Genomic DNA, 26,450 nt, shown 5'->3' with positions numbered 1-26,450 from the left:
ATTTGCAGTTCAAAAGTTGGCAACATAAAAAAGAGAATTTAAAGACAACATTGTTTTTCATATTTAGAAATATTTTATTATCATTATTTATACCTCCCAATTTTCTACAACTGAAATGCGAAGTTTGACATAATCAAAGTCCTAAACCTCTAATTAAAGCATGAAGCCCCCTGATGCATAAACGTCATTTTTCTTGTCTAAATTGAAGATTCCACGGGAAGAAACGGCAGGGTCACATTTTTTCATTTTGAGATAAATCATTATTAAACTTTTAAACCTTTATAAATTTCGAAGTTTTAGGAAAATTTAGAAAAACTTTAAATATGCATCAAATCATTTATTTGATTTTAATTCAAATACAAAATATGCTATTATGGTTAGTAAAGCTAGAAAGTGTAAAAAGTCGAAACTTTCAAAATGTGACCCTGCCGTTTCTTCCCGTGGAGTCTTCAATTTTTAAGGGCATGATATTAACAAACGAGACCAAACGAGACCTTGCTTTACAGTAGAAATGTGCTTAATTCCTTCAAAGGCTGAATTCTTTTTTAATTAGTCTCGCATGGTAACCCAACGGCAAATATTTTAGGATAGGTCATTTTATCTTCCCATGTTTCTTAAAATCCACCGAGAGAGGGAAAATTTTATATAAGAACTATGCTTAAGAGATTGTGCAGAAACCGAATCGCGTTTCAGCTAAAAATAAACTACATAATTATAGAAGGTTCAAGTCTTAGCAGAACCTACGAACAATTTTTACGTAAATATGTTTAGTACGTGAAAGCAGTATATTTAAAATCCAGCATTGCTTGTCTGCTTATATATTTCGTAACTAAAGTTATGTCTATGACACCTTCGTCGAATAGGAATTCTTCGTCAAAAGAGAATTTTCTTTTCCCAGTATTCTTAAATTTAATTTAAGTATATTTTAATTGTTCACTAAAATTATGCTACTAATACACTGCTTTGAGATCCACCGCTTTAAACTCGATGAACCCTGGATTGCATCTACGTCATAACATTGTTATAATTCGTAGAATTCAACTAACACTAGCACGACATGGTTGACAGAGATTGATACAACGTTTCATAGCGGTCAATTGCTATCTGCAGCATGCTCTTTTTTATTTTGAAAGCTGTAGTTTTCAAACCTTGGTCAACGATCGCTTTTTTAAGGCTCTCTAGACCAGAGGATAAGTTCAAATTTGTGTAACTAATTCTAACTTGGTAAATATTCGCAATAAGACTATCTAGCTGAGAAACTTGAACCGCTTGAAGGCTGTTAATATTCAAAGACAAAAGCTTTATTTGATCTGCAGTTGCTTTAGCTATAGAAAATGCTTGCTGAGCCTGTGTCAGAGCATTTTGCGCGTCTTTCCATGCTGCAGTTGACTTACTGTTATAGCTGTTGCATTGGTCAAGAAGAGGAGAAACATTTTGCTGGATGTATACAAGAATTTGTTCATTCTTTACAAAGGAAATTGCTGATTTTGTTCGTTCGTTAATGACAATTGCTCTCTGATAGAATGCCGTCACAGCCTATGAAATAAAGCTACAATCATTCGTCGCCGTCATGTTAGGTATAAGAAATAATCAAATTAGGTATAAGAGTGTCAAAGGTTCACCACTAATTGTTCAAATACTGTAATACGCTAAAGAAAGTTTGCGAAGCTTATCATAAAAAATCGATAGAAATATTTAGTAAATATATTAACAACTAATATTGAGTTTTACCGCAGTTTCTTGATCAGTAGATAGACTGGCAGCGCTGTTGACCTGCAATGCAGTTGCTATTGTTGTTGTGGGTCCTCTTAGCTGGTTGCTAATTGTAACAGCTGTTTGAAGCGCTGACTCAACTGTTGATTTAACATTATCAACCTTTAAGAATTTTTTAAATTATTTTGAATAGTTGCAATTAATAAACAAAAACTGTTCATAAAAGTTACACAAACTATGCTAATTATATGATAATTCGGTGAGTTGCAACAAACAGAGGTTGGTCTAAAAAGTTGTTTAATCAAATTAAAAAAAAAAAATTGATACCATACTTGCATGAGAGCTTCGTTTGCTGCTCTTTTTGCTTGAGATGCAACCACCATGAAATTTTTAACTGTGTTTAACATGCTAGAAGCTTCTTCAAATGTCTTCTTTGCGGTGCTCATCGCAATCGCAGATTTGTTATACAATAATAAGAGGTTGGTAAACAAAAGAGAGGATCGACGCTCTATGGCGGAAATTTGGGTATGATGCAAGGATGTTTTCAGCTTGGTTATTTCCAAGGCAACAGAATTGACATTGGTAGTGAGTGAAAACACAGAAGTTGTAAATGCATTAAAACGATCTCGTAATGCTTGCGTAACAAAGTTCAAATTTGTGATATTCTGTAATAATATAGTATAAAAATATTATCTGGAGACTATTTTAAAATATTGATGCATGATGCATGTTTAGAACAATACTTCAAAATTACCTGTGTATAATCGTTCAACGATGCACCAGTGGTATTAAACACATTTTGAGCGTAGAGCAGCACTTTGCTTGCATTGTTGAACCAATCTTGGATAGCTACGAGACAAGTTCTCGCAATATTTTGAACTTCTATACCACGTAAGTTTACAGGTGAAAAAGTCCATGTCATATTAAAAGCATTTTCCCTTGTGGTTTTTGCTGAGTTAGCAGCTTGAGTAGCAGCATTAATTGATACTTGTATCTTTTGTTTTAAATCGTACTTTTTAGTCAAAACTTCGTTTGTCCTCCTTGTTGCTATAGCTACGTACCCTCCCATCTCAACTCCTAAATTACGGAGCTGTTCCAAAGCCACACGCTGCTGCTGCATTCTTGCATTAACTGTGTTATTGATTAAGTTGTAGCTGGTTATCAAATAGTTAAAAATTGCAGAGTACTGAAACACAGTAGCGTTGTGGATGCTGAAAATAGCATTTGCACTGATTAGGAGGCTTTCCAATTTGCTATATGTTGAGTTAGACAATGTATTTAAAAATAAAGTAACACTGTCATCAAGACTTTTCCATAGAAGATCCAATCCTGATGTAGTTGAAAGACCTTGATCTGCTCGGAGTACAAGATTAATTACATCAGTTCGCATTGCGCTAATGGATTGATAAAAAGGAGAAATATTCAAACTGGATAGTTTTGTTGCCATACTACTTATTTTGTATTGTACAAAGGAAATATTCTTTCGTAACTGCAAAACAGAATCTTCGATCAAACCATAACACACAGGACATTCTATGATAAAAACAAAATTAAACATAACTAGTGTAAGAATATAGGTTTTACATAGTTAAAACAAAATAAAGCTTTTAGTTTAACAGATTGGTACCTTGGCACCTCAGATCAACAGTCAATGAAATATTGTATGAATTTTCTTTACATAGATTACATTGTCTTCCACCAACATTTTTTAATACATCACAAACACATTCACCAGTCAGACTGTCACATTCATTGTTATTCCCACCTTGAGTACCAGGAAGGTAGCAATCACAAGCTAATAACAATAGCATTCTATTTTAGTTTATAGATATATTTAAAATAATTTAAAACATATTTTAAAATAATATTTTTCTTTGCTACATAATCAAAATCTAAGTATTCAGTTCCACATACAGCGAAAAAAATATTTTGAAAACAGTAAAAAATTTAAAAAAAAAAAAAAATTTTTTACGCCTGCAGCCGTTTACTTGCAAGTACAATCCCCAATAACCTGGTCTACACTTGTCACATTTAGGTTCTAACACATTTTCCATGCAGTTTTCACAGTACTTCCCTATGGTACCTGCCATACAGTTCTTACATTCCCCAGTTTGTGCATCACACTCGCTTGCTCGATTATTACAAGAGCATGGTACACAACTTATCAGAGGACTACCATTAGGAATAACTCTTGTGTAACCTAAAAAATTAAAATTTTCAAAAAAGTTTTAAAAAGTTTCAAAAAAAAACTTATTTTCAGTATTTTTCTAATAGATACTTTACTATATTTCATTATTTATATTTTTTTATTACATATAATATATTTCTTTATTATATTTGGGCCAAATAAATTATGATTTAAACACTTTCATAAATTCAAATACTAAAAGTTTTTATCTACAACAAAGTTTTTTTTTTTATAAACTTGTTAAACTGCATACCTATATCACATTCCTCACAAGACAAACCTTTGTAGCCCACCAAACAAGTGGCTTGTTCAATGTAACTCACCATCATAGACATATTAGTATTGTAGGGCATGAAAGAAGCTGTGTATAACCTCACATTTTTCAAAGTTATGGTTACTGGTGCTTCAAAATAAGATGTGCCTATATGCAGACCTGATAGTTGACCTAAATATTGCATTAAGAAATGATGCACAAACAAATAATAGCAATTAAATAATCATATTTTTGGGAAAGATTTTTTTATGTGAATATTATGACGATTAATTATCTCTAGAAAAAACATTTTTTCTGAATTGTTTACAAAAAGTTCTTAGTAAAAAAACAAATTTACTAGAATAAATTTTTAATAAAAGTCAGCGAAAAAAATTAATTCAGATTTCAAAATATATTAAGTGATTGCTGAAAATTTTTGACATTTATTATGAAAAATGAGTATAAAAAAAATTTTTCAAAAAAAAAAGAAACTCTTTTATTAACAAAATTAATGCTCTTTAGGTATTAATTTCTGCTGTATTTCATCAAAATATTTTAAGACTTTTAAAATTTTTTCCCTTTTCTACTAAATTAACTTACCAAGCATAGCTTTGAAATCAAATTCTGTTAACTTAGTTGTGTTAATCATATAATTTTGATGCAGCACCACAGAGTATGTTGTTCTAAATTTAGATAAAGTCTCCTTAAATCGAAACAAGGCAATTTGTCCATTGCCAATTAACCGCACATGCCATGGAATATTTGATACCAGTACTTCAAACATGGAAAAAATCTCCATCTAAGATTGTTTTAACTTTAATTAGATAAGAAACATATTTTATCACATAAAATTGCACGCACACACACACACACACACACATAAGAGGGCCCTGCAAATCAAGATTATTAGTATTGTTTTGATTGGCAAATTGAATAAGTAAATGAAGGAAACTGGAATGTTATTTGAACAAATTCTTTTTATACTAATTGCTTATCTAAAGTTCTTGTCTCTTGCATGGTATGCTTTTTAAAAATATCAAACATTTTGTCTAAATTTACATTTGTTTCAGATGAGGATGTGGGTTCATTGAGTTTCATCAGGAATCACCATAATACTTAAATCATGCTTTTTTCAGCATAATTAAGTAAGATTCTAGAAGCGGAATCTCTGCTGAGATAAGTATTTCTGATTTAAACTGAGGATCTCAAATATTGCAGTGAGAAAAGAGTTCTAGTTTTCAACTGCATATAAAGACCATCAACAAATTTATGAACTCTATTTTTATCCATGGAGCAAAGAGAGTTTTTCAGAGTAGCATGGAAAAACCAAACTAATGCTAACACTTTGCTCTGCCTTTAGAATAGCAGTAGCAAATCAGAAGTTAAGGAACACATTTTCAAAGTCTAAGGAATACATTTTCAAATGCCTCTTGCACCCAAAGCGAGAATCGTACCACTAGACCATAAATACATACATAAATACATACATACATACATACATACATACATACATACATACATACATACATTACATACATACATACATACATACATACATACATACATACATACATACATACATACATACATATTCACTTAAGCATGCCATAACACAAGTTATAGGAGAAAAGAAATAGAACTTGGCATTAACTATTTCAATCCTTTAAATAAAAATTACAAAATGTTTATAATTTAAACTAATACTATTTACTTCAACAAGAAGTAGTTGCCCAAAAGAATAGAGTTGATTTCCAAGAAACAACATGGGTGCCTTAAAATATCTTTGTGAATTTGCATCATTCGTATATTCAATTCCAGTGTTTCCTCGTATTAAGAAGCTTGTTAAATCAATGCCATCTTCATTAAGAAGAGTCCAATTGTCATATGTCAAGGATGATGCTAGTGTAAAAATGTATGTAATGTCACTAGCTATCTCACTTCTTTATGCAATTATTATACACGTTTCTTTTTTTTGTTTTTTTGTTTTTGTTTTTGTAAGAAACATGTTATTAATAAACTAGTACTAGAAGGCCCAAAATCAAAGAAACTATTTGTACAAAGTTATTTTTCGATAAGAAACTTATTTTATTAAGAGTTCAAGGAATTTGCATTCCAAATTTGTGTTCTGTTCAGGGACAAATCTGGGGATTTATATTACATTGAATCATATTTGATGGAATTCAAATAATTTTAGTTGACAAACTGTAAAACACATTAACTTACTTCTTAACTTGTTTTCAAATTGCAAAATTTACCAATAATTAGTCAAAAAACAATTTATTTATCCATTAACAATAATTCAGGTCTTAACAGGGGGCTAACTAACTTTGAAGACACTTTTATTATTAGAGTAATAAAAAAGTACCCTTAAAATAAGAAACTTTCTAGTACCTTCTAGTAGCCTATTTGCTTAGTTTCTTACTTAAAAAAAAAAACAACGTGTATGCATATAAAAACATGAGATGGCATAAAAAAGTAATCAAAATGTACATTACTTTCTATAAACTATTAATAACATAAAATTTACATGCAAATGAAGTCTCTATGTAAGTACTGACAAAACCCAAAGCAGAACTACATGAAGTTAAATGTCCATAGCCAAAACATTCCTGACAACCTTTGGGATTCATTTCATTTAAATGATAATAACCTAGTTTGCACTCATCACATTTCAAACCATGAGCATTCTGTTTGCATGTACATTGGCCAGTCACTTGATGACAAGTATTTGAAAGACTTCCAACATCAGAGCAATGACAGGCTAAAAGGAAGACATTTTAAACTTAGCAGAAGAATCTTAAAAACAAACTGTTATTCAAAAATTTATTAAAAATCTACAAGTTACAAAAGATTGAGTAAAAATTATTTCAGTTAAATAAAACTGAACATACGACTGCAGCCAACTCCAGGTGAACCAAAATAGCCAGGTACACATTGATCACATTTACGATCACCAAATCCTTCTTTACATTGACACTGACCACCATATTCTGCACACTGATTCCCATTATATGAACCGGGGCCATAGCAGTTGCATTCTAATAGTTTTTAAAATAAACTTTCTAACAAAGATGTCATTATTTGTTAATGCAGTTACTCCTCTCAGCTAATACTGTATTAAGCAAAATATTTTTAATTGTAAATAAAAAAAATATTTTTATAACTACTACTAAGTAGTAGATACATATTAGGGATCTAAATACAAATTACTAACACATGATAGTACAAAAATTATATTGAAAATAGAAGTAAAGAGAGTTAATGTGGTATACCGAAAGCTCTTCCATAAAATTCCAAATCAATAGTAAATGTATGCTGTTTACAAAATGCTGGTAAGTTATATGTGGCTGCTAAGTACTTTGAACCTTCAAAGCAATTGAAAATTTCTTTTTGAACTTGAGATAAAGAATAGCTTCTAAAATATGATGTTCGATTATAATCAAGCATTGCAGAAATGGAATCCAATAGAAAAGGCCAGGGACTGCCAAATGCCTGTGAAGATGCTTCATATGAGAGCATAAATGTATATATAACATCCTGCTGCAATGCAACAGAGGCCATTGTGGTAAGGCTGTTGTCATTCCCCATATCTAAATCTGCTATAGAAAAAGTTTCACTTTTGACTTCCATGTTATTTTGATTTTTAATTTTACCAGTAAGTAACCATTTTTCTGGTTGATCTCCAGATGTTAAATAGAATTGCATGTCATTCTTGCCATCCCAATCAATATTTTCCCTACCACTAGGAAGGATTGAGGAGTACCAATCAAGATTAAACAAACTGTAGCGTAACATAATAAAATAATTAGCACTTGTGGGAACTTGAAATTGGAAAGATATCCACTGGCCATAATCAAGCTTAATAAAACCAAATCCTATAAAATAAAAAAAGAAAAACAATGAAACAATGAAAAGTTCAAACAATCAAAATACTAAAAGAATCTTTGGTTTGCCTCATTTTCTCTTACTTAAGTTAAGCTCGAAGAAAGATGGTTATCTAGTTTTTTTTTGTCAGTCAATTGTCAGCTAGTTATTGTGAACTGTTAGTTGATCAATCAAAAGAATTGTTTTCATCTTTCCTTATGTTTTGTTTTAAAATCATTCATACTGAATGTTTTATTTGTTGTTGTTTTTAATTCTTAAGCTGCATAATCAAAAGTAAGTTTTAAAATGCAGTCATACCGGTATGATACTTAGCATAGTTGCGTGCCAAGTAGTAAGTAGAAAAAGTTCCATTAGGTGAAGACAACTCTGGTTCAAACTTAAGGTAAGTAAAATTTGGGAAAAAAAAACCAGAATCAACCATATCACATTTTGGACCAATTACACCAGGTTTACAAGAGCACATTCCTAGAAAAAATATTAGAATTAAACTAGCAGTAAGCTCTTACAGCTTTGCTTTTTTTAAAGAGAAAAATCTCAGAAACAAAAATTTGGTTACAAACTTACCAGAAGATTTATCACAAGATGGAAAGGACCCACCAACATTGCAAGGACAAGGTAAACAGTCACTCTTAGCTAAGGTTGGAAACTTATAATAACCATCTTTGCAAGTATCACACACTCTACCACTTATAAAAGCTTTACAATTGCAATTCCCTGTGTATGGATCACATACTTGGTTATTTTCTAGCGTTCCAAATGAATTGCATGCACAATCTACAATGTAAAAAAATATCCATTTATAGCCTATACTATTATAAAGGAACTTTTTTTTAACTTTATAATTTGTTTAAAAATATATAAAGTTTTATTGTATAATTTCATACCCATGCAAGTTCCATCACTTAACTTGCTATATCCCCATTTACCGGGAACACATTGATCACAGCGACGCCCATAGATTCCACTTCTACAATTGCACTGTCCTAATTGTTGAGTAGCTGTAGCTGTTTGCAGGCACTTCCCTTCATCAATAATTCCCGGTTTGTAGCAATCGCAGGCTGAAGAAGTTATATATATATATATATATATATATATATATATATATATATATATATATATATATATATATATATATATATATATATATATATATATGTGTGTGTGTATATATACTAATTCAAAAAATAGAGTTAAATTTCTTTTTTTAAAGACATTTGAGAAAAAAGCCTATATTAAGTCACTGCCATAGTTACAAAAGTTTACTTACGGATACAGACGCTTACATCAGACAAGTCTCGAGATATGTTTCTATAATAACCTTCGATGCACTGGTCACATTTTGCACCACGTGTGTTATGCTGACAATTTTGGCAGACACCTGTTCGCAAAAGATCGCTGTAAACACAACTGGTGGAGTGCTCGTTGCAGTTGCATTCTAAAATTTAATAATAAATATTTTGCTAAAGTTCTTAACAGTTTGAACCCGTACATCAAAGAAATGATTTAAACAAACGTACTCTCGCAAGGGTTCGCATGAGTAAAGTTTCCCGGCATCCACACCCTGTTACTATACATCGGCAAACACATATTGCAATCGTCTCCCATTGTGTTGTGCTTGCAGTCACATTTTTCAACACCATCTTTGCTGTCGCAAAACTCTGCGTGGCCATTACAGTTGCACCTTGCGTCTACACGTATCTCACTAATTGCGTAATAGTACTGATTTAGCGTTAATTCCTCGTTAATGAATTCTCGTCCGTCAGTTCCTGGATATTCCAAACGCAATCGTATGTTTGTTGCTTCTAGATATGCACTAACGTTTTTTTGGTAGTAATCGGTCGGTGTGTAGCGTGTTCTTGGATCAAAATGGACAACGCCTCCACTGCGAGGAAACTCTCCACTATACTGTTGAGAGCAAATTGGTTTAAATGGATCAAGCGGGTTTATACTGGGGTCAGCTTGAAGATTGTACGCTGAGCGACAGTTTTTTGCATAATACTGATACACCTCCCATGTTCTCCCAAAATCCCTTGAGCGCTCGATGATCATTTGTTTCGGTCGCTCCGTGTAAAAAGTCACATATATTCCCCCGCTAATTAAATAACTCTTACTAATCGTTAGTGTTATATTGACCTTTAATGGTTCAAATATTTTTGAAAGGTTTTTTTGATTTGATGTCCACCACGAATTTGACTGCCACCACGTTATTTGGGAAGTGCTAAAAGCATCATTAATGTTTTCGATAGGATGACTTTTAGTTGGATCATTAGCGTCACAGATCTCGCATGATCTTTCTGGTCCAATGTAACAAAATCCCTCAGGAGGTGAGCCACATGTGTTGGTAGCTTCTAATGTTCTATTGTAAGCAGCATTAATTGGAGAAGTGATACAGGTAACTGGTAATCCATTTTCGTCGTAGCAATCCGATGCGCAATAACGGATCAAATAAAGCAAAATACCTAAAATCATGATGTGCTGCGAATGCGACAAACCTTTTCGCATTTCTTCGTCCAGAGTTAACAGCAAATCTAAAAACCCCATCTCTCAGAACAATTTAAACTAACCTTTATGGTATTTTAAGGTTTGATAATAGTTCCAAATTACTATTTCTTAATCACAATAAGTAACCCAGGATCATTACAAAACTCCAAACAAAAATTAAATTTAACATTAAATGATTTAATTGCTTAAAATCTTTGATAAAATTTCGATTTTAAAACAGCTGCATTGGTCAGGTGAATGTACAAAAATGATTTTTGAATCGATGCCTATATAGTTGGCAATGCGATTGAAAAGGTTGGCGTCTAAAGTGATTTTAGTTCGGATTCAATGAAGGTCATCAATTGCTCATTCTCTATTTATTAAAAGCGTTTGGTTCTGCAAAAATTGATTTTAATTTGTTTTTGCAGTTAATAAAAATTTTTTTGTTAAAACGTTTTCTTTGTTAAAAATTTAGTACTTTTTTCTTTCAATTTGCTTCGATTTTTATTTTTAAAATTGCAAAACCTCTTTCACAGGAATTTTTAGTATGGATGCTCCCCACACTTCGAGAAATATTTTTGTTTAAAAACAGTTTAAAAAAAAAAAAAATTAGTCCAATATTAAAATTATACCTTTGTTTTTAAAACGGTTTTATTTCTTTAAAAATTGAAATGTAAAATTTATTTAGTGAAAGATTTTACTACAATTTACGTATAAATATTATATTTATAGGTAAATTGCAGTAAAATCTTTTTTTACTATTCTTTAAATTTAATATATATATATATATATATATATATATATATATATATATATATATATATATATATATATAAATTTAAAAAAAAGGGGTGGGGAATGGGGAGGGGCGCATTTTATATTTTTGTTGAAAAAAGAACGCATGAAAACGTTGAATGTTTAATAAATTTTTTACTCGTGTGTAGATGCGCAGAAGCTTACAAACATGTGATTAATTATAAAATGAAAGCGCTATCTAAAAGCAAACTTTATTTTAATAATTTACAAATATTGTTTACAGTAAAGAAATTTCATTCAAATATAGAGGAGAACTTTTTCTACTTTTGTAAAAAAAAAATGTATATATATATATTTACTTTATTTATATTTAAATATTAAAAATAAAGCGACCCCGGCTAATCTGGCTTAGTCAAAAAATTGGAAAACTGTATGATCTGAAATGATAATTGAATAACGAAGTATCCTGAGGGAATTAATGTTTCTCTAACAAGAATTTATAAATCATACATTTGAATTTGATAAAATCGTCAAAAATCTAATCGGAGACATTTTTTTTGTTTTTTTGTTTATTTATATAAGAAAAACTCGTTGCAAATGCGAATCGAACCTTGCTGTTCTTTTTTAAGTACGTCTTTATAAATACTCAAACATTTCATGTACATTTTGTCCGTGCACAGTAAGTGCGAAAAAAACGCATAATATGTCATCCATTTTGTTTTAAGCTTATATCTTTGCATATTTAAGTTTTAAGACATGTGACGTAAACCATTTAAAGAAGCTAGCAAAGTTAGCTTTATAATTAATTTTTTTTTTAATTTTTACCAAAAAAGGTAACATTTGGATATGTAATGCTCGACCACGTCAAGTATGTGCATCTCTTTGACAGCTTTATTTGTTAAAGTTCTTCTTAATCAGTTTACTACCTTAAAAGTTTTAAAAATTATACTCTGCTATATAATCCAGTTAAAACTGATTTACTATTTAGTTTTCGCAACTATTTTTATTCTGATGACAAGGAAAACCTGAGAACTGTTCGCATGCTTTTTCTAAAGAAGCTCATGGAAGCAAGCGTTAATGTATAAAATTCGACATAATTACAGTTTACGAATAAAATTAATAGTAAAAATTCTTATCATTTACTTCTTATCATTTAAGTATCTGTTTCTCGTTTGTGTGACCAATCAATTGATTGGTAAATGTTTCTAAGGAAATGATTGGTAGATAGTAACACTTAGCGTTACATTTTTTAAAATTAAAATTTTACGATGATTTGAAGAAATGGATTCGATCATGACTACTCTTGCTACCACTTCAACATATGCAACAAGTACTAAGCATTCTTGATCCAAACCTATTCGTGGATTCATTTAGTAACAACTAGGGCTGTACTGGATTCCGGCTCCGGCCGAAATCCGGCCATTTTTACAAATCCGGCCTAAATCCGGCTCCGGCAAAAAGTTTTGAAACCCGGCCACATTTTAGCCGGATTTCTGAATTTTGGTCAGTTATTTATTACATCTTTTTTGCTTTTATTTATACAAATCAATGTTCTTAGTAATTCTATATTCTATGTACTCCATGTTTGTAAAGGTATCTGTATTTACATTTCTTTACAATTCCTTTTCCCCTTTGAAGTTATCGATTCCATTCATTTCGACAATTAAAATTGATAACTTCAGAGCAAAAAAAATTCGAAATTCGAAAAAATTAGTCGTTGAAATATTTCTGCAAGATTTAAATTTATAAAAATACATACTTAATTAAAAATTAAATTATTTAAAGTATTTAATTAATAAAACTACCTTATTAACATAATATAATATTTTCTTTGATAATTTATATAAAATTTATTTACTATAAACAATCTTTAGAAGTAATTTGTTACTTTATTTTCGCTTATTAATCAAATCATTCACGCTTATTCAAAATATCAAATTTTTAAAGTTGTTTATTTCAAACATAATTAAGAATATAATATAAATAATTTTCTAACGTTTAGCTATATTTATGTTGAGATATTACATTCAACTACTTTGCAAAAATTGTATAGTCATTCATAAGATTTGTTTTAACTAGATGGCAGGCAAAGGAAAAAATGATAAAAGCAGCCCAGTTTGGGAATCCTTAAAATTAAAGGATAGCGACAGCTCAAAATGCCAGTACTTGCTGTGTCCCAGCATCTTGTCACGTGGTAAAGCTGGTGAACCTAAAAAGTTTTCAACTTCGTCTATGATAACACATCTTCGTTCAAAACATCCTAAAGAATACAACGAAATGCAAATAAAAATTGCTGACTCATAGAAGAAAGCTGAAACTGTAGCACTGTCAAATGCTAAGCCTGGTGCAACTGCCGCAACCAGTAAAGCCATGGTTCAGTACACAATTCCAGAACAAGTTGCACGCATGAAAATATGGGATATCAACAACAGCTCATCAATTAGAATTCATTGTGCCATTGCTAAGATGATTATAACTGATATGGAACCGATTCAGGTTGTTCAGAAGACAGGCTTCGTTGAACTGATGAGAGTTTTAGAGAGGCGGTACACTGTTCCATCACGGAAATATTTTTCAGAGCGATTAATTCCTAAAATAAACGATGAAGTGTGTGCTCAACTATTGGTAATACTAGATCCAGCAACTTCTTCATTTCTGTCATTTACCACTGATACATGGACATCAGGCAATACTGTGCAATCATTCATGGGTTTAACTGCCCACTGGCTAACAGAGCACTTTGAAAACATGAGCTTTGTGTTGTATTGTAAGCCATTCATTGGACATCATACTGCCCCTGCACTGATGACTGCCTTTCAGCAGATGCTTGACAAATGGAACATTGACGTTGGACGCTATCATATCGTACTTCATGATAATGCGGCAAACATATCGAAATGTTTCCGTGATGCCAACATAGATAGCCTTGGGTGCTTTGCACATACTATTCAGTTATGTGTACATGATGGCTTGCTCAACCAGCGGGCAATATCAGATATAATAAGTATTGCTAAGAAATTAGTTAGTCATTTTAGGCATTCTTCGTCTGCGACTGGTTGGTTCAAGGAGCTGCAGGCTGAACTTTGTTTACCAGACTACCAGCTGATACAAGACGTGAGTACAAGGTGGAATTCAACGTTTTACATGCTGCGCCGACTATGTGAACAGCGTCGTGCATTAACTGTCTACTGTTCAGAAGTTGATGGAACTTATTGCCTAACTGCATATCAGTGGTCTGTGGCGGAGAATGTAGTTTGTGTGCTGGCTCCGTTTGAAGTTAGCTATGAAACAGCACATATATTACTGGTTATCCCTATTGTAACAGCTCTGCGGAACCTATTAAAAAATGAAGGCAATGATGCAGGTGTAAAGACTATGAAGTCAACACTACTTAAGTCATTGGATGAGCGTTTAAAGGCATTGAGGAGGAACCTCTTTATACAGTGGCGACGTTGGTTGATCCACGATTTAAAACTAAATTCTTTTCATCACAGGCAACACTGACAGCTGCAAAGGTAGCGGTTCTGCTTGCATTCAATAAAGTTACAGTGCAGAGGGTATCAATGCAAGATGAAAGTCAATCTGAGCATGCTAAGCAGCAAATTAACAAAACTGAAGAAGTTCCAGCAAAAAAAATCCGGCTGGATAGTTCTTCAACATCATCGTCATTACTTTGGCGATGTATTGATGAAATTGTTCAATCTACGTCAGCACCTGAACAACAATTGCCAACAACCATTGAAACTCAGCTAAGCCAGTATCTGGCAGAACCAGAAATAAATAGACTCGCTGATCCACTACCAGTTTAAATTGTAGAGAGACCGCATAAAATTAATTGGGAAAACATGACAGTTAAAGCAATCGGGCTCTGGACGCCCTACCTATGAAAAACACCTATGAAGTTAATGTCTCTCCAATTTAAAACTCTTTTTTTAACTTAATCTATCGGCACTTTTTTTTCCTAAGGATACAAACAAATCAAACACAATTTTAATATTTTCTTAGCTAACATAAATATTAAGTTATATTTTAAAAATAGGTCCTAATTAACACTGTGTTACGTTTTCTAATAAATACTTTTGATGCAGTTTTTCTTGCTGGGTGAAGAGTTTCTTCAACTTCTTCAGCTGAGAACTGCTTAATTTTTCGCCTTTCAAATCGTGAGTAGGAACACCCTAAAATAAAAGTAGCTCATCGATAGAAAATCCGTTAAATAACGATAATTTAATATCTTTACAGGTCTCCTACAAATAAAACAAGTACCTGCTCATCAAATTGAGAATACTTGTCTTTCTCTGATTTAAACATTTCAGATGGTGGAACTTTTGCTTTGGCTTCTTTTATCGCCTATTGAGAAAGTATATATATGTATATATGTATGTATGTATGTATGTATGTATGTATGCATGCATGCATGCATGCATGCATGCATGCATGCATGCATGCATGTATGTATGTATGTATGTATGTATGTATGTATGTATGTATGTATGTATGTATGTATGTATGTATGTATGTATGTATGTATGTATGTATGTATGTATGTATGTATGTATGTATGTATGTATGTATGTATATCGACACGCAGACGCACTCATCTTTTTAATACAACCTTTTAATGCAATCATCAAATTTAAGATCTTACTTTTTCTTCCATTTGTTTACGCTTCGCTTCTTCTTTCTCGTTTCGTTTTTTCTCTATTTCCTGAAGAGAAAAAAACAAATTCACAAAAATGAAATTGCATTCGTTAAAATCGAGAACGTTTTTGTTAAAACCATTTAAAACCTACATCTAATTTTTGTTGCCGTTCTTTCAGTAGGACCTCTTTGTCGACGAGTTTAACCACAGGTAAGTTGGTTCCTAAGTTATACAAATGTTAGAGAAACATAAGGAAGTTACTGCTCCAACTTTCGTCTTTACAACAAAAACTATTTTTATTGAAAGTTGTCTATGATCAAATTAAGTGGCCCTACACAAAAACCAAATATTTTCTGTTTATTTTCTATTTTTATGTTACTATGTTTTAGTGATACATTCTGAGTTCTTAACAAATAGAAATGGGAAGTCTCTCATGATGGCGGCTGAGTTGTGAACAGCAACTTAAATTTTTGTCGAAAAAGAACTTAATAATAATAACCGCCATCTGACAACACAAAATTTACGTGCTGTTCTGCTTGAATAATAATCAATTAAAAACGAAATCGCTTTTTAGCTTAAAAAAAAACAAAAAACGAACAGCGTAAAATCGTTTTAACAAACGTGTCAAAATATTCAATTTTGAAATTTTGAATTTATTTTAATCGTGCACCTTTCCTTTCAGTGTTAATCAAAGTAGTTTATGTTCAACTTTCAAGGTAATTTTTCTTGTAAAAATTAAAAATTAAAACCGAAAAAAATTCAATTTTTTAAATATCTATTGAGTGGGGAGGGGCCTTGATAAAATAAAATAAAAAAAAAAAAAAGGTCAAAAATTTTAAATAACATTTCAGCAAACTGAGAAATAAACAAGAAAATGGTACCTTCATGGTCCTCAAGTTGAACACCAAGTTCTGGAAGTTTGTTATCCCTGATATCATCGCACATTTTTAATATCTCAGTAATTTTATGCTCTCTAGCAACTTTCCTTATGCCTTCGCGAAAATCAGCAATAAGTTCTACGTAGGGCATCACTATCTCTTCACGCTTTTGAAAAGACATGTTTTAACAGTTTACAAAAAAACTCCTTATAATAAAAATATTGTAACACCAAGTAAATATAATCAGAGATCCAGCATATAAGAAAATCTGTTGCTCTATTTCAATCTAATATTCTACAAATTTATCTCTCAAACCTTTAGCTCGCCTATAGCATCAGCAGACGAAAATCCTATCTCTTGATCACCATCATTAGCTCCAAAAATTTTCAACAATTTAGTTAAATATTTTGCAATGCTCCGTAGCACAGCGTGATTAGGTACTTTGTCATTCTGCCTTGCTTGCCCAATGTAAATGTTTGTTAACTTAACTAGTAATTGCATTTGATGAATTGCAGCCACTGTATTAATTGAGTCTAAGCGCAAAAAAGAAAAAAGAAAAAAACTTAGCTATGAGAAATATTTTAACTTATTAAATACTTTCATAAAATGGTTTAGAAAAAAAAAAAAAAAAAAAAATTACCAAAAACAGTTTGTGTTTAACAAATAATTTATTTTTGCTCAAGAGCATTCTAACAAAAAAAAATTTCTGTAAAGAACTAACCACATAGTGCTTCATGTATTAATCTTTTCTTCTCCATAAAGCTGTTTAGAGAAAAAAACGCTCTGTTAATTAGGACAATATAGTTTTTAAGACAAACTACAAAGCAAATATAAAAAAGGATTACTTGTTCTGAAGAGTTTTTTCTTCGTTTCCATAGTTGTGTGTACTTGCTGAAAAGTTTTCATTTTTACGTATGATGTCTTTGACATTTAAGAAGAATTCCTTAAAAAATGATCACTTCAGAATTTTTACAAACCATTTATTAGTAAATTAAAGCAAATAGGAAATATCTTCTGCAAAAAAACATCTAAACAATAAAAATAATAATTTAAACAAACTTACTCCAAATAGCTTTTCTGTCTGCTCTGCTTCTTTTAGAACATTAGAACTATAATCTAAAGTAGAGCTCCAAGAGTGAAGAAGAAAGGCAAGACGAATTTGCCTTGATGTATTTTTTTTCAATGCTTCCTAAACAAATGAAACTTTTTATGAAAAAGATGAAGCATATTTTTTTTACAAGCTCAAATAACTGCTTATTTTACTATACAAGAAACATGCTTGGTCTTATACAACTAATACACTGTTGAAAAAATCATAAACAGTAAAGTAATTAAAAAAACAATGATGGCTGTACTTTTACAGTAACAAAATTCTTCAGTGATTTTGACATTTTGCAACCTTCAATTGTTAAATGACCAGCATGCAAAAAGTAGTTGATCCATTGGGTACAGTCAAAATGCGCCTTTTAAAGGAAAAAAACATAAACAGGCTGGAAAAAATTGGAATGTATTTACAAAAGGAAAATAACATTTTAAGTTTCAAACAACCATTTTGATTTTAATCCACAAATATTTTAGAAACCCCTTAAGTATTACAACTTTAGAACCTGAATATTTATCATGCTAGTATACCTCTGCTTGAGCGATTTCATTATCGTGATGTGGAAACTTTAGATCAACACCCCCAGTGTGAATATCTATGGAGCTTCCTAAAATATCACTTGCCATTGCAGAGCATTCAATGTGCCAGCCAGGTCGACCCTAAACAAATCCCACGATGCATTAGGTTAATGTAACAAAAGTAAAATACCTAAAAAACTTAATGCTTTTAATACTCACATTTCCCCATGGTGAAGCCCAATAGGGTTCACCAACTTTACTTGATTTCCAAAGTGCAAAGTCTCTGTCTGATTTTTTAGAACTAGGGCCAACTTGAGTTAATTCACCTGATTATTTAAATGTAAATATGACATATTTTATTATTTCAGAGATTGACTGCTTAACATACAATCCTAACTTAACTTAAAAAAAAAAAAAAAAAAAAAAAAAAAATTACACAAATTAGAACTGACTCATAAATATCAATCATTCTTTTAATTTCACTTTAAATGAAAAATTGGTTTCAGCTTTTGGGCAAATTTTAAACAATTTTTTAATTTAGCTGGTTGTTTCTTAGGAAAATAATACATGAAATTTATTATGCTCATAAACTACATCAGTGATTAAATGTAAATTAAAAATGTGCTAAATTATACCTTCACCATCTGCTAATGCTGCTAAGTTACCAACTGCTTCTGGAACCAATTTTGCATACTTGTGCTTAACACTACTTCCAAATTTTACAGTGTCAAAGTAGACTGAGCCTTCAGACTCATAGCTAAACAAAAAAATCAACATAAAACTTATCTACAAAAATTTTAAGTTATTAATAAGGTTTGAATTGTTAAAAAAAAACTTGCCCAAAACCATTTTCAATGATGCGTTGAATATAAGCAATAATCTCTGGAATGTACTGACTGACGCGAGTAAGTACATCAGCAGAACGAACCTAAAAAAAATACATAGTCTGTGTTACACAAAGCTGTTCACAAAGTTGTTTATTTTGTATACAAAGCAGATAAGAAAAAAAAAAAAACGAAAATATATAACATGAAAAAATATTACTAACATTTAATGCTTTCATATCTTCGTGATACTCTTTTTCCCAATATTGTGTCAACTCACTGAATATGTAATGCTCAGTAATATTACTGCCAAACTACAAAATTTTAATTTACATGATAAAAGATGCCATAAAAGTATCAGTTTGAAAAGGTTTCTATGGGAAATATAAAGAAAACTTGCAATAGTATTAACTGCATTTTGTATGTTGTATTTTAATATTACCTGAGTATCGAGCCATTCAGATAGTGGATCATAGGACTTTGATAGGAGTTCCTATTAAATATACTAAGAAATCAAAATACAATAATAAAAGATATACAATATAGACAAACTAAAGTGCATTATCTGCCCCTATGTTAAAAATTATGCTTTGAAAATTTAAAAAACAAGCTGCTGTTGGATAATACGACCTAGAAAAAATCATTGATACTTTTAAACTAAGGGTTTTGGTGTTCAAATTCAAAAATCAGAATTAAAAAAATCCTGCTTAAGCAAGTTGGCATAAACATTTTTCTTGTTGACATTAAACATTTATTTTGTTGAATAAAAAATAAAGCACGATAAGAGATTTCTTTGTACATTGAAGCACCCATGTCAACAGATGGTACTCTTGCTACAAGATTTCACAAGCCCTACAATCTGTAATAGTTAATATCCATCAACTGAAATCAATTTCATTCTGGTCCAATAAAAGATAAAGAAGACTTCTCAACCTGCTCAAATCTAAAGGGATAATATTTTGATCTCTGTGTATTTTTTTCTCAATGGTCACACATAGACACTCCTGGTCACACCTTGGCAAGTGTTTGAGTTCAAACCAAAAAGCGACACACTGGAGTATAAAGCTTCTTTATTGAGATTAAAAAAAAAACTACAAACAGCACGAGTGTCAAAAGATGATGCAATGTTTAAATACTAAGCTACACAATAATGAGCTTTGAAATTGTTCATCCTAAAAAAGGTCTCCATCAGATGCCAGATAAAAATATAGGCACTGCACCCAAGATTATAATACAAAAATGTACAGGTAAAGTTTAAACTCAAATCTTGGTCAATAGGAGCATAAACTCGCAGAGCAAAATCATTACCTGCTTGCAATTTTCTAATTCTTCTGCGGATGCTTTAGAAGAAATTGTTTCCTTAAATAGCTCTTTACAACTAACAACTGAATCCTGAAGGAAAAAATACATGAAAATAAGAAAATTTAATTTGTGAAATAAAGAAGCTGTATTGAGGTGACTGGTTGCTAGGTGACAAAATTTTTACTATATTTACAAAAGGTTTGCTGTTTAAAGTCAAATACTGAAATATAAAGCAAATTAAAAGTACAAAAAAAGCCCAAAATAAAAGTTCATCACTTGTTTAAAAGAGTAAAAGGGATATATTTGCTTTCATTAGCATTACTAGCATATTCATAGGATTTTACCAGCATTATAAAGTAAGAACCTGTTGTATGTAATCAAAACTCACTATTATACAAATTATGGCTAACTATGGGTTACTCTAGCTGAATGTAGCATCCAAGGAAAATAATGTGAAAAAAAAAAAAAAAAAAAAAGCTGTCTTTAAAGCATTCATAATTTTATTTTGTATTTAGCAGCTTAAAAATTTTCTTGAAAAGTTTAAAACTATTAACTCTTTTGAAAAATGCCACAGCTACTTCCTATGCTAAACTTATACTCACTTAGTGAAAATTGTGGCGTTGAGTAAAGCTTTAAACAACGCATTGTTTAATAACAAACTGCAATGTTATATCATTAACTTATTTATCAGGTTAAAAATAAATTATGACTTCTAACTTAGTTTTGATAAAAACATCAGTTAATGGCAGACTAAAAATTGAAACTAAAATAAAGACAGATTCAGTTTCAATACAAGGAATGGCTCTAGCTGGTACTGCAGTTTGCTCATTCTACCTCAACTAGAACACAACAAAACCAAACTTTAAATTGAAGATATGAGAGATAATATGTGAATAGATGAAATTATAAATTAACAAATTAACTATTGATAAGAAAATTAACTAATAAATGATTATATATAATAACTAATAAATAATAACTAATAAATCACTAAAGAATTTGAAGTTAAACTTACATAAAGTATTTGTAAAGATTTATGGGATAAGCATTTTAAAATATTTCCTTCATAAATTCAAGTTTGTGATTGAGTTCACTTTTTTAACCCATTCTAAATAGCCTAAATTATAAACCAGCATATGCTCTCCTGCATGAATAAATAGGTATCCTATACCTGTTGGGGTATATAAATTGATTATTTATTAGCATCAAGTGTTTTCCTATTGGACTACTCTCTGAGGAAGTACAGGAGAGCTGGAAAAAGTTATGAAGAGCATTTAGCAGAAATTTAGAAAAAAATCCTAATAAAAAGAATACAAAATCTCTTCTGTCAACAACTTTTATAAATATTAAAAAGTAAAACAAGGTTTTTCACCTTTGTAGAGTGAAGAAAAATCAATTGACTCTTTTTATGCAAATTTTATGATAGTTAAAAAAAATCACTGTAATAAAAACCTACCAATATTCTTGACATCATCAATATTTTATCATGGTCTGTTGTTTTTACAAGTTTTTCCTTATATTTCTAAAAAAGTAATAAATAAAAATAAGAAATCTAATCTTGTTTCGGCTTTGCATAATTATAACACATAAGAGAGAGAGGCCAATAGGGTTCACCAAATTAATTGAAAGAAAAATAGTGAAATACAATGAACCAAACCTTTAAAGAAACATCTAAATCTTCCAAAATCCTCTCATTAGAGTGATTATTTTCTTTATATTGTTTCATCAGATGATTTCTTCTAGCTCGATTAATTATCTGCATCAAAGGATAACAGTACTTTCATTTCTTAACTTTCATAAGTATACAAATAATCATCAGAATGCATTCATAAATATTGTACATAATTCATAAAGCTTCTGCTTAAAAATCAAATATTTTTATTTAAAAGCAGAAAATGAATCTAAATTATTTTATGTATCCACCTGCTCCGCCTTCTGCTGAGCACAATTACAAAAAATTTCAGTGTTTTTAATTCTTGAAAATTTATAAAAAAAAAAAAAATATATTGTTAAAAAAACACCTCAATCAAAGTATACTTATTTTAAAAACTGTGTTTTGAACTCAGAACAACTAATTTGCTTTAAAATGCAAATTGCTGCACTATAATTTTAACAAAATAGATCAACTAAAGATCATTTAAAAACAGAAATACCTTATCATCAACATCAGTTATATTCATGACATAGAATACATCATAGTTAAAATAGTCACTCATTACACGACGAAGAATATCAAATGTGATGTATGATCTGAACAGAATATTAAAAAACGTTTAGAAAAAACTCTTTTTTTTAAAAAAAAATATCAGATTTGAAGAAGGAAAAGGCATTTTATTTTAAATGTATCAAAAGATTAACCTGGCATGTCCCATATGAGATGCATCATAAACAGTAGGACCACAACTATACCATGTGACTTTGTTCCCAGACTGTGGAACAAAGAGATTCTAAAATCAAGAACCAAACTTAATTGCAAACCAATTAATTGAAAGGTTAATTTGGAAACTTAAGAAAAAAAGTAACAAAAGTCAAAGTAAATAGTTTAAATAATAATTTATGATAAATAGGAACGAAAAGTTGAATCAGCTTTAAATTAAAAAAAAAGCAACTAATTAAATTAAATCTTTATGGTATAATATAGCCTTTTTACAAATACCCTGTCTTTCATACTGAATTCATAATGGAAAATTATACCCATAAAAAAAACTCAATAACTGTTAAATTATTAATAAATGGAAAGATTTCAGAATAATAAAATGTCAGAAGAAAAAAATATCAAAGTGGAAATTAGTGAAAAAAAAAATTGTAAAAAAGGAAAGAACATAAAAAAGCCAGAGAAGAAAAAAAGTAAATAAAAGATTTTAATGTTTTATTCTTTGTTATGAGTAATTTTTTTTTTCAGCAAGTAACAAGCCAGGCAGATAACTTGTGAGTCTGTCATTACATCAGCAAAAAGCGCCTTAGTTAAAAACCTTACAAGCAAATAACTTTTTATAGCTAGATTTTATCTAGGACTAAAAAAATCAAGCTTTATTTATATATTTTTTTATTCTTTTTAGTAAATTGAAGATTTAAAGGCAAGGGGAAATATCTGGACCAAACTCTGCACTTTCTTCATCAGATTCATTTAGGTCAGTGAAAATTGCTTTAGCAAATCATTTTTTGAGAATGAACTATTAGACAAAGTTCTACTTGTTGATGGCTGAGAAAATTGAGAAGAGACTTCTGAGCCTCATAATGAATTTTACAGACTTTAAATAATTTTATTGTGTTGTTTATCAAAGTTCATTAGAAAAAATTGGTTCTTGTTTTTTGTGTGAAAGAAACAAGATAACAAGTAGATGAACAATAAAGGGAAAATACCATTTTAAGAAAAAATTAACTGTATGTCATGAATAAACCTGCCATAAATTTAAAAAAATAAATGCTTAAATGGTGTAATTTATCATGCATACAATTTGACAATATTTTCACGTATATTCATATTTTTATGTAATTAAATTTTATTGTATAAAATCTTACTGGTAAAGAATCCTGAAAGAATAAAATTTTATTTCACTACACTGGGTGTGAAATTTTTGACCACTTGTCAAAAAAAGACTTTACCAGCTTTAATGGTATAAATAAACTAGCAATTAGTTTACCTTCTACATACATAGGAATATTTTAATCAATAAAGTCAAATCTCATAAAACTATATGATTTCTCAAGGCTGATCTGATCCTAAAATCCAATTGTGTAAAAGTAGAAGTATTACAATAAATTTTAAATTCTTACATTTGAATGTAACAATATTCAAAATTATTATTGAAAATTTTCAGCAACTGAAAAGAATTAACTTTTACTCTTAAATGAAATTCTTTAAATTTTGGTGGTGAAATATATTTAGATAATTATAATATATAATTTATTATAATTACATTTTAAAAATACAAAATATTATTCATAAAATTAGCCTTACTGTTTCTCGAGTAAGGCTATTGTAAAGATGGAGTTGACCTTTATGATTTTGATCTTTCACATTAGGTTGTTCCCAGTAATGCATATTTAATTTATTTATGAAAAATATCCTCCGTGTAGAATATTTATATATGTAAGAAGCAATATTACTTTTAAATAACCTAAAAAAAAAAATTTAATAAGATAAAAAAAAATTAAAACAAATACTTAATATTGATTTCATAATTATATGAATTTAAACTCATAGTCATTATTTTCTATTTATACAAAAAAAAACTTCTATCATTTAAAAGTTATAAGATATTTTGATCCACTTCATACTTACATAGAAGAATTTCCAGTTTAAGTATTTGTCATTTCCTGAAATAAGAAAGATTAACTAGATAATAAACACCTTGTACATATATGTGTTTATATATTTGGAAATCCCAATAAAAATCAATTTGAAATTTTTAACAACAACGAATTTGGAGACTAGGATAAATAATGTGTTCATAAGAGACTCAGCAACAGCCTGTAGAAGCTTCAGGATATGAAGTATCCAAAAAAATTTTTCAAAATCAAACTGAAAAAAGATTTTTGAGCACTTCATATCCTGAAGCTTTTCAAATTACAGGAGACATCTTTAAAAATGTGTCACAATAAGAGGGTTGTATAGGGTTTTAAGTAACTACAGTCTGTTAGTTTCTTACTATCAGTTGTACATTCAAGGTGAATTTGTGAAGTTATATAGCAATCCAAAAAAAGTCTATTCATAGTATTTTCAACAAATAACAGAATTTTCAGACAGGATAAATACATACTTACATATAAATACATATACAGAAATTACCATACTATCGTAATACATATAGCTTACTCTTATAATTATAATTATGGTAATATTATTTTTCCCAATAAACTATCGAAGAATACTTAATTTTTTAATTTACATCGCTTTTTTAAAACTCTGCTAAGATTTTTTTTTAGCTATTATTTTCTCACATAAATGTTGGAAAAAATACTTAAAAGAAAATCTTAGCAGAGTTTTAAAAAAAAAAAAAGCTTCATAAGTACATTTTGAAGTAAAAAATATTGAACTAAAAACTTTGAATTAAGAATTGACGTTACAGTGACACTGATAGATTATTTTACGTATACAAATTTCGGTTTCGATTTTCACGGCAGCGTAAAGGTGATGCAAGAATTAGAAAGGTTTTCGGATGATGCAAGAGTTAAAAATTATTACCGCCCCCATGTCGTTTAAAAATCGTTTAACCCTTTCATGCGCTGGGTTGTTGTATAACAACAAATTAAACTTAGCTTCCCCAAATGCAAATAGTGCATCTTAACCGATTGAAAACAATACTATTTTATAAAGGAAAGTTGAAAAGGGCTGTAGAAAAAGTCTACTTTAACATTTCAGAGTACCGCTGTCATTTTGTAGATGATTTTTGATGGGTGAAGTCGGTACTAGGAGCAGATAACAAATACTACTAATTTAAAGGATTTATAATTCTGATCTTGTTGTGAAAAAAATATTTAATGTTAGTTTAACATAGTACTGTTCTTACCACTCATTTATATTTTTGTTTATTTCTACCTTTTTGATTTAATAAACAAAATTAATTTGTTGTTGTGGAACAGCACTGCGCTTCAACGGTATAAAATCCCATCCGTTATCATTATTGTTTTATGCGAAAAGATTTTTTAATAAAAATATTTTTTTTATCATTTCATTGTTAAAATAAGTTTAAAGATTAAAATATTGTTATTATTATTATCATTTATAATATCATTATTCTTATTTTTATTTTTTAGTAAATATAATATTACTGTGAATGTGATTATATATGTTACTTATGGTTATATTGAGTACAATGCAGTATTATTTACATATTTATATACACACATAAATATATATTATACATGTGTGTGTCTGAGTGTGCGTAATTTGATGCAACTTATTTAT

General features: G+C 30.0%; 3 protein-coding genes and 1 pseudogene across 3 annotated transcripts; 2 read left to right on the top strand and 2 right to left on the bottom strand.

The window, feature by feature from the left end:
- Window positions 1-666: 666 nt before the first annotated feature.
- Window positions 667-10,797, bottom strand: LOC145180969 (laminin subunit beta-1-like). The gene is made up of 17 exons (XM_090100114.1): window positions 9,557-10,797; window positions 9,307-9,474; window positions 8,924-9,097; window positions 8,604-8,813; window positions 8,337-8,504; window positions 7,427-8,029; window positions 7,046-7,192; window positions 6,682-6,915; window positions 5,866-6,053; window positions 4,755-4,953; window positions 4,155-4,346; window positions 3,686-3,913; window positions 3,341-3,508; window positions 2,468-3,246; window positions 2,046-2,378; window positions 1,732-1,875; window positions 667-1,536 (listed from the first exon to the last, which is right to left on the bottom strand). The coding sequence occupies exons 1-17, from the start codon at window positions 10,578-10,580 to the stop codon at window positions 1,048-1,050; spliced, it is 5,448 nt and encodes a 1,815-aa protein (XP_089956240.1). The 5' UTR covers window positions 10,581-10,797; the 3' UTR covers window positions 667-1,047.
- Window positions 10,798-13,646: 2,849 nt separating this feature from the next.
- LOC149883391 (zinc finger BED domain-containing protein 4-like) lies at window positions 13,647-14,619 on the top strand. Its single transcript, XM_090101069.1, has 2 exons — window positions 13,647-14,552; window positions 14,602-14,619. The coding sequence occupies exons 1-2, from the start codon at window positions 13,647-13,649 to the stop codon at window positions 14,617-14,619; spliced, it is 924 nt and encodes a 307-aa protein (XP_089957195.1).
- Window positions 14,620-14,651: 32 nt separating this feature from the next.
- LOC149883390 (uncharacterized) lies at window positions 14,652-15,085 on the top strand (annotated as a pseudogene).
- A 187-nt stretch (window positions 15,086-15,272) lies between these two features.
- LOC145181446 (cysteine--tRNA ligase, cytoplasmic-like) lies at window positions 15,273-25,635 on the bottom strand. Its single transcript, XM_090065636.1, has 23 exons — window positions 24,825-25,635; window positions 24,501-24,660; window positions 22,898-22,986; window positions 22,693-22,789; window positions 22,197-22,295; window positions 21,996-22,061; window positions 20,546-20,629; window positions 19,680-19,730; window positions 19,462-19,551; window positions 19,253-19,341; window positions 19,049-19,170; window positions 18,633-18,739; window positions 18,426-18,554; window positions 18,149-18,256; window positions 17,857-17,982; window positions 17,639-17,736; window positions 17,515-17,555; window positions 17,109-17,326; window positions 16,797-16,959; window positions 16,067-16,137; window positions 15,922-15,981; window positions 15,540-15,623; window positions 15,273-15,451 (listed from the first exon to the last, which is right to left on the bottom strand). Coding segments are annotated over exons 1-23 (2,283 nt in total). The 5' UTR covers window positions 24,827-25,635; the 3' UTR covers window positions 15,273-15,322.
- Window positions 25,636-26,450: the final 815 nt, after the last annotated feature.

This window comes from Hydra viridissima, unplaced genomic scaffold, assembly GCF_058129835.1.
Source record: "Hydra viridissima isolate aposymbiotic clone 2 unplaced genomic scaffold, HvirCarnegie_v1 scaffold_10, whole genome shotgun sequence".
In the NCBI taxonomy this organism is placed as follows: Eukaryota; Metazoa; Cnidaria; class Hydrozoa; order Anthoathecata; family Hydridae; genus Hydra; species Hydra viridissima.
This window is presented reverse-complemented; position numbering and strand designations above follow the sequence as displayed.

Coding starts and splice junctions, on each gene's coding strand:
- LOC145180969 (XM_090100114.1), bottom strand. CDS start 10,580: ATGGGGTTTTTAGATTTGCTGTTAACTCTGGACGAAGAAATGCGAAAA. Junction 9,098..9,306: donor TGATGTAAGCGTCTGTATCC/GTAAGTAAACTT, acceptor TAACTTCTTCAG/CCTGCGATTGCTACAAACCG. Junction 8,505..8,603: donor ATCTTGTGATAAATCTTCTG/GTAAGTTTGTAA, acceptor TATTTTTTCTAG/GAATGTGCTCTTGTAAACCT.
- LOC149883391 (XM_090101069.1), top strand. CDS start 13,647: ATGGTTCAGTACACAATTCCAGAACAAGTTGCACGCATGAAAATATGG.
- LOC145181446 (XM_090065636.1), bottom strand. Junction 19,342..19,461: donor AAGATATGAAAGCATTAAAT/GTTAGTAATATT, acceptor TATTTTTTTTAG/GTTCGTTCTGCTGATGTACT. Junction 18,740..19,048: donor AGCATTAGCAGATGGTGAAG/GTATAATTTAGC, acceptor TTAAATAATCAG/GTGAATTAACTCAAGTTGGC.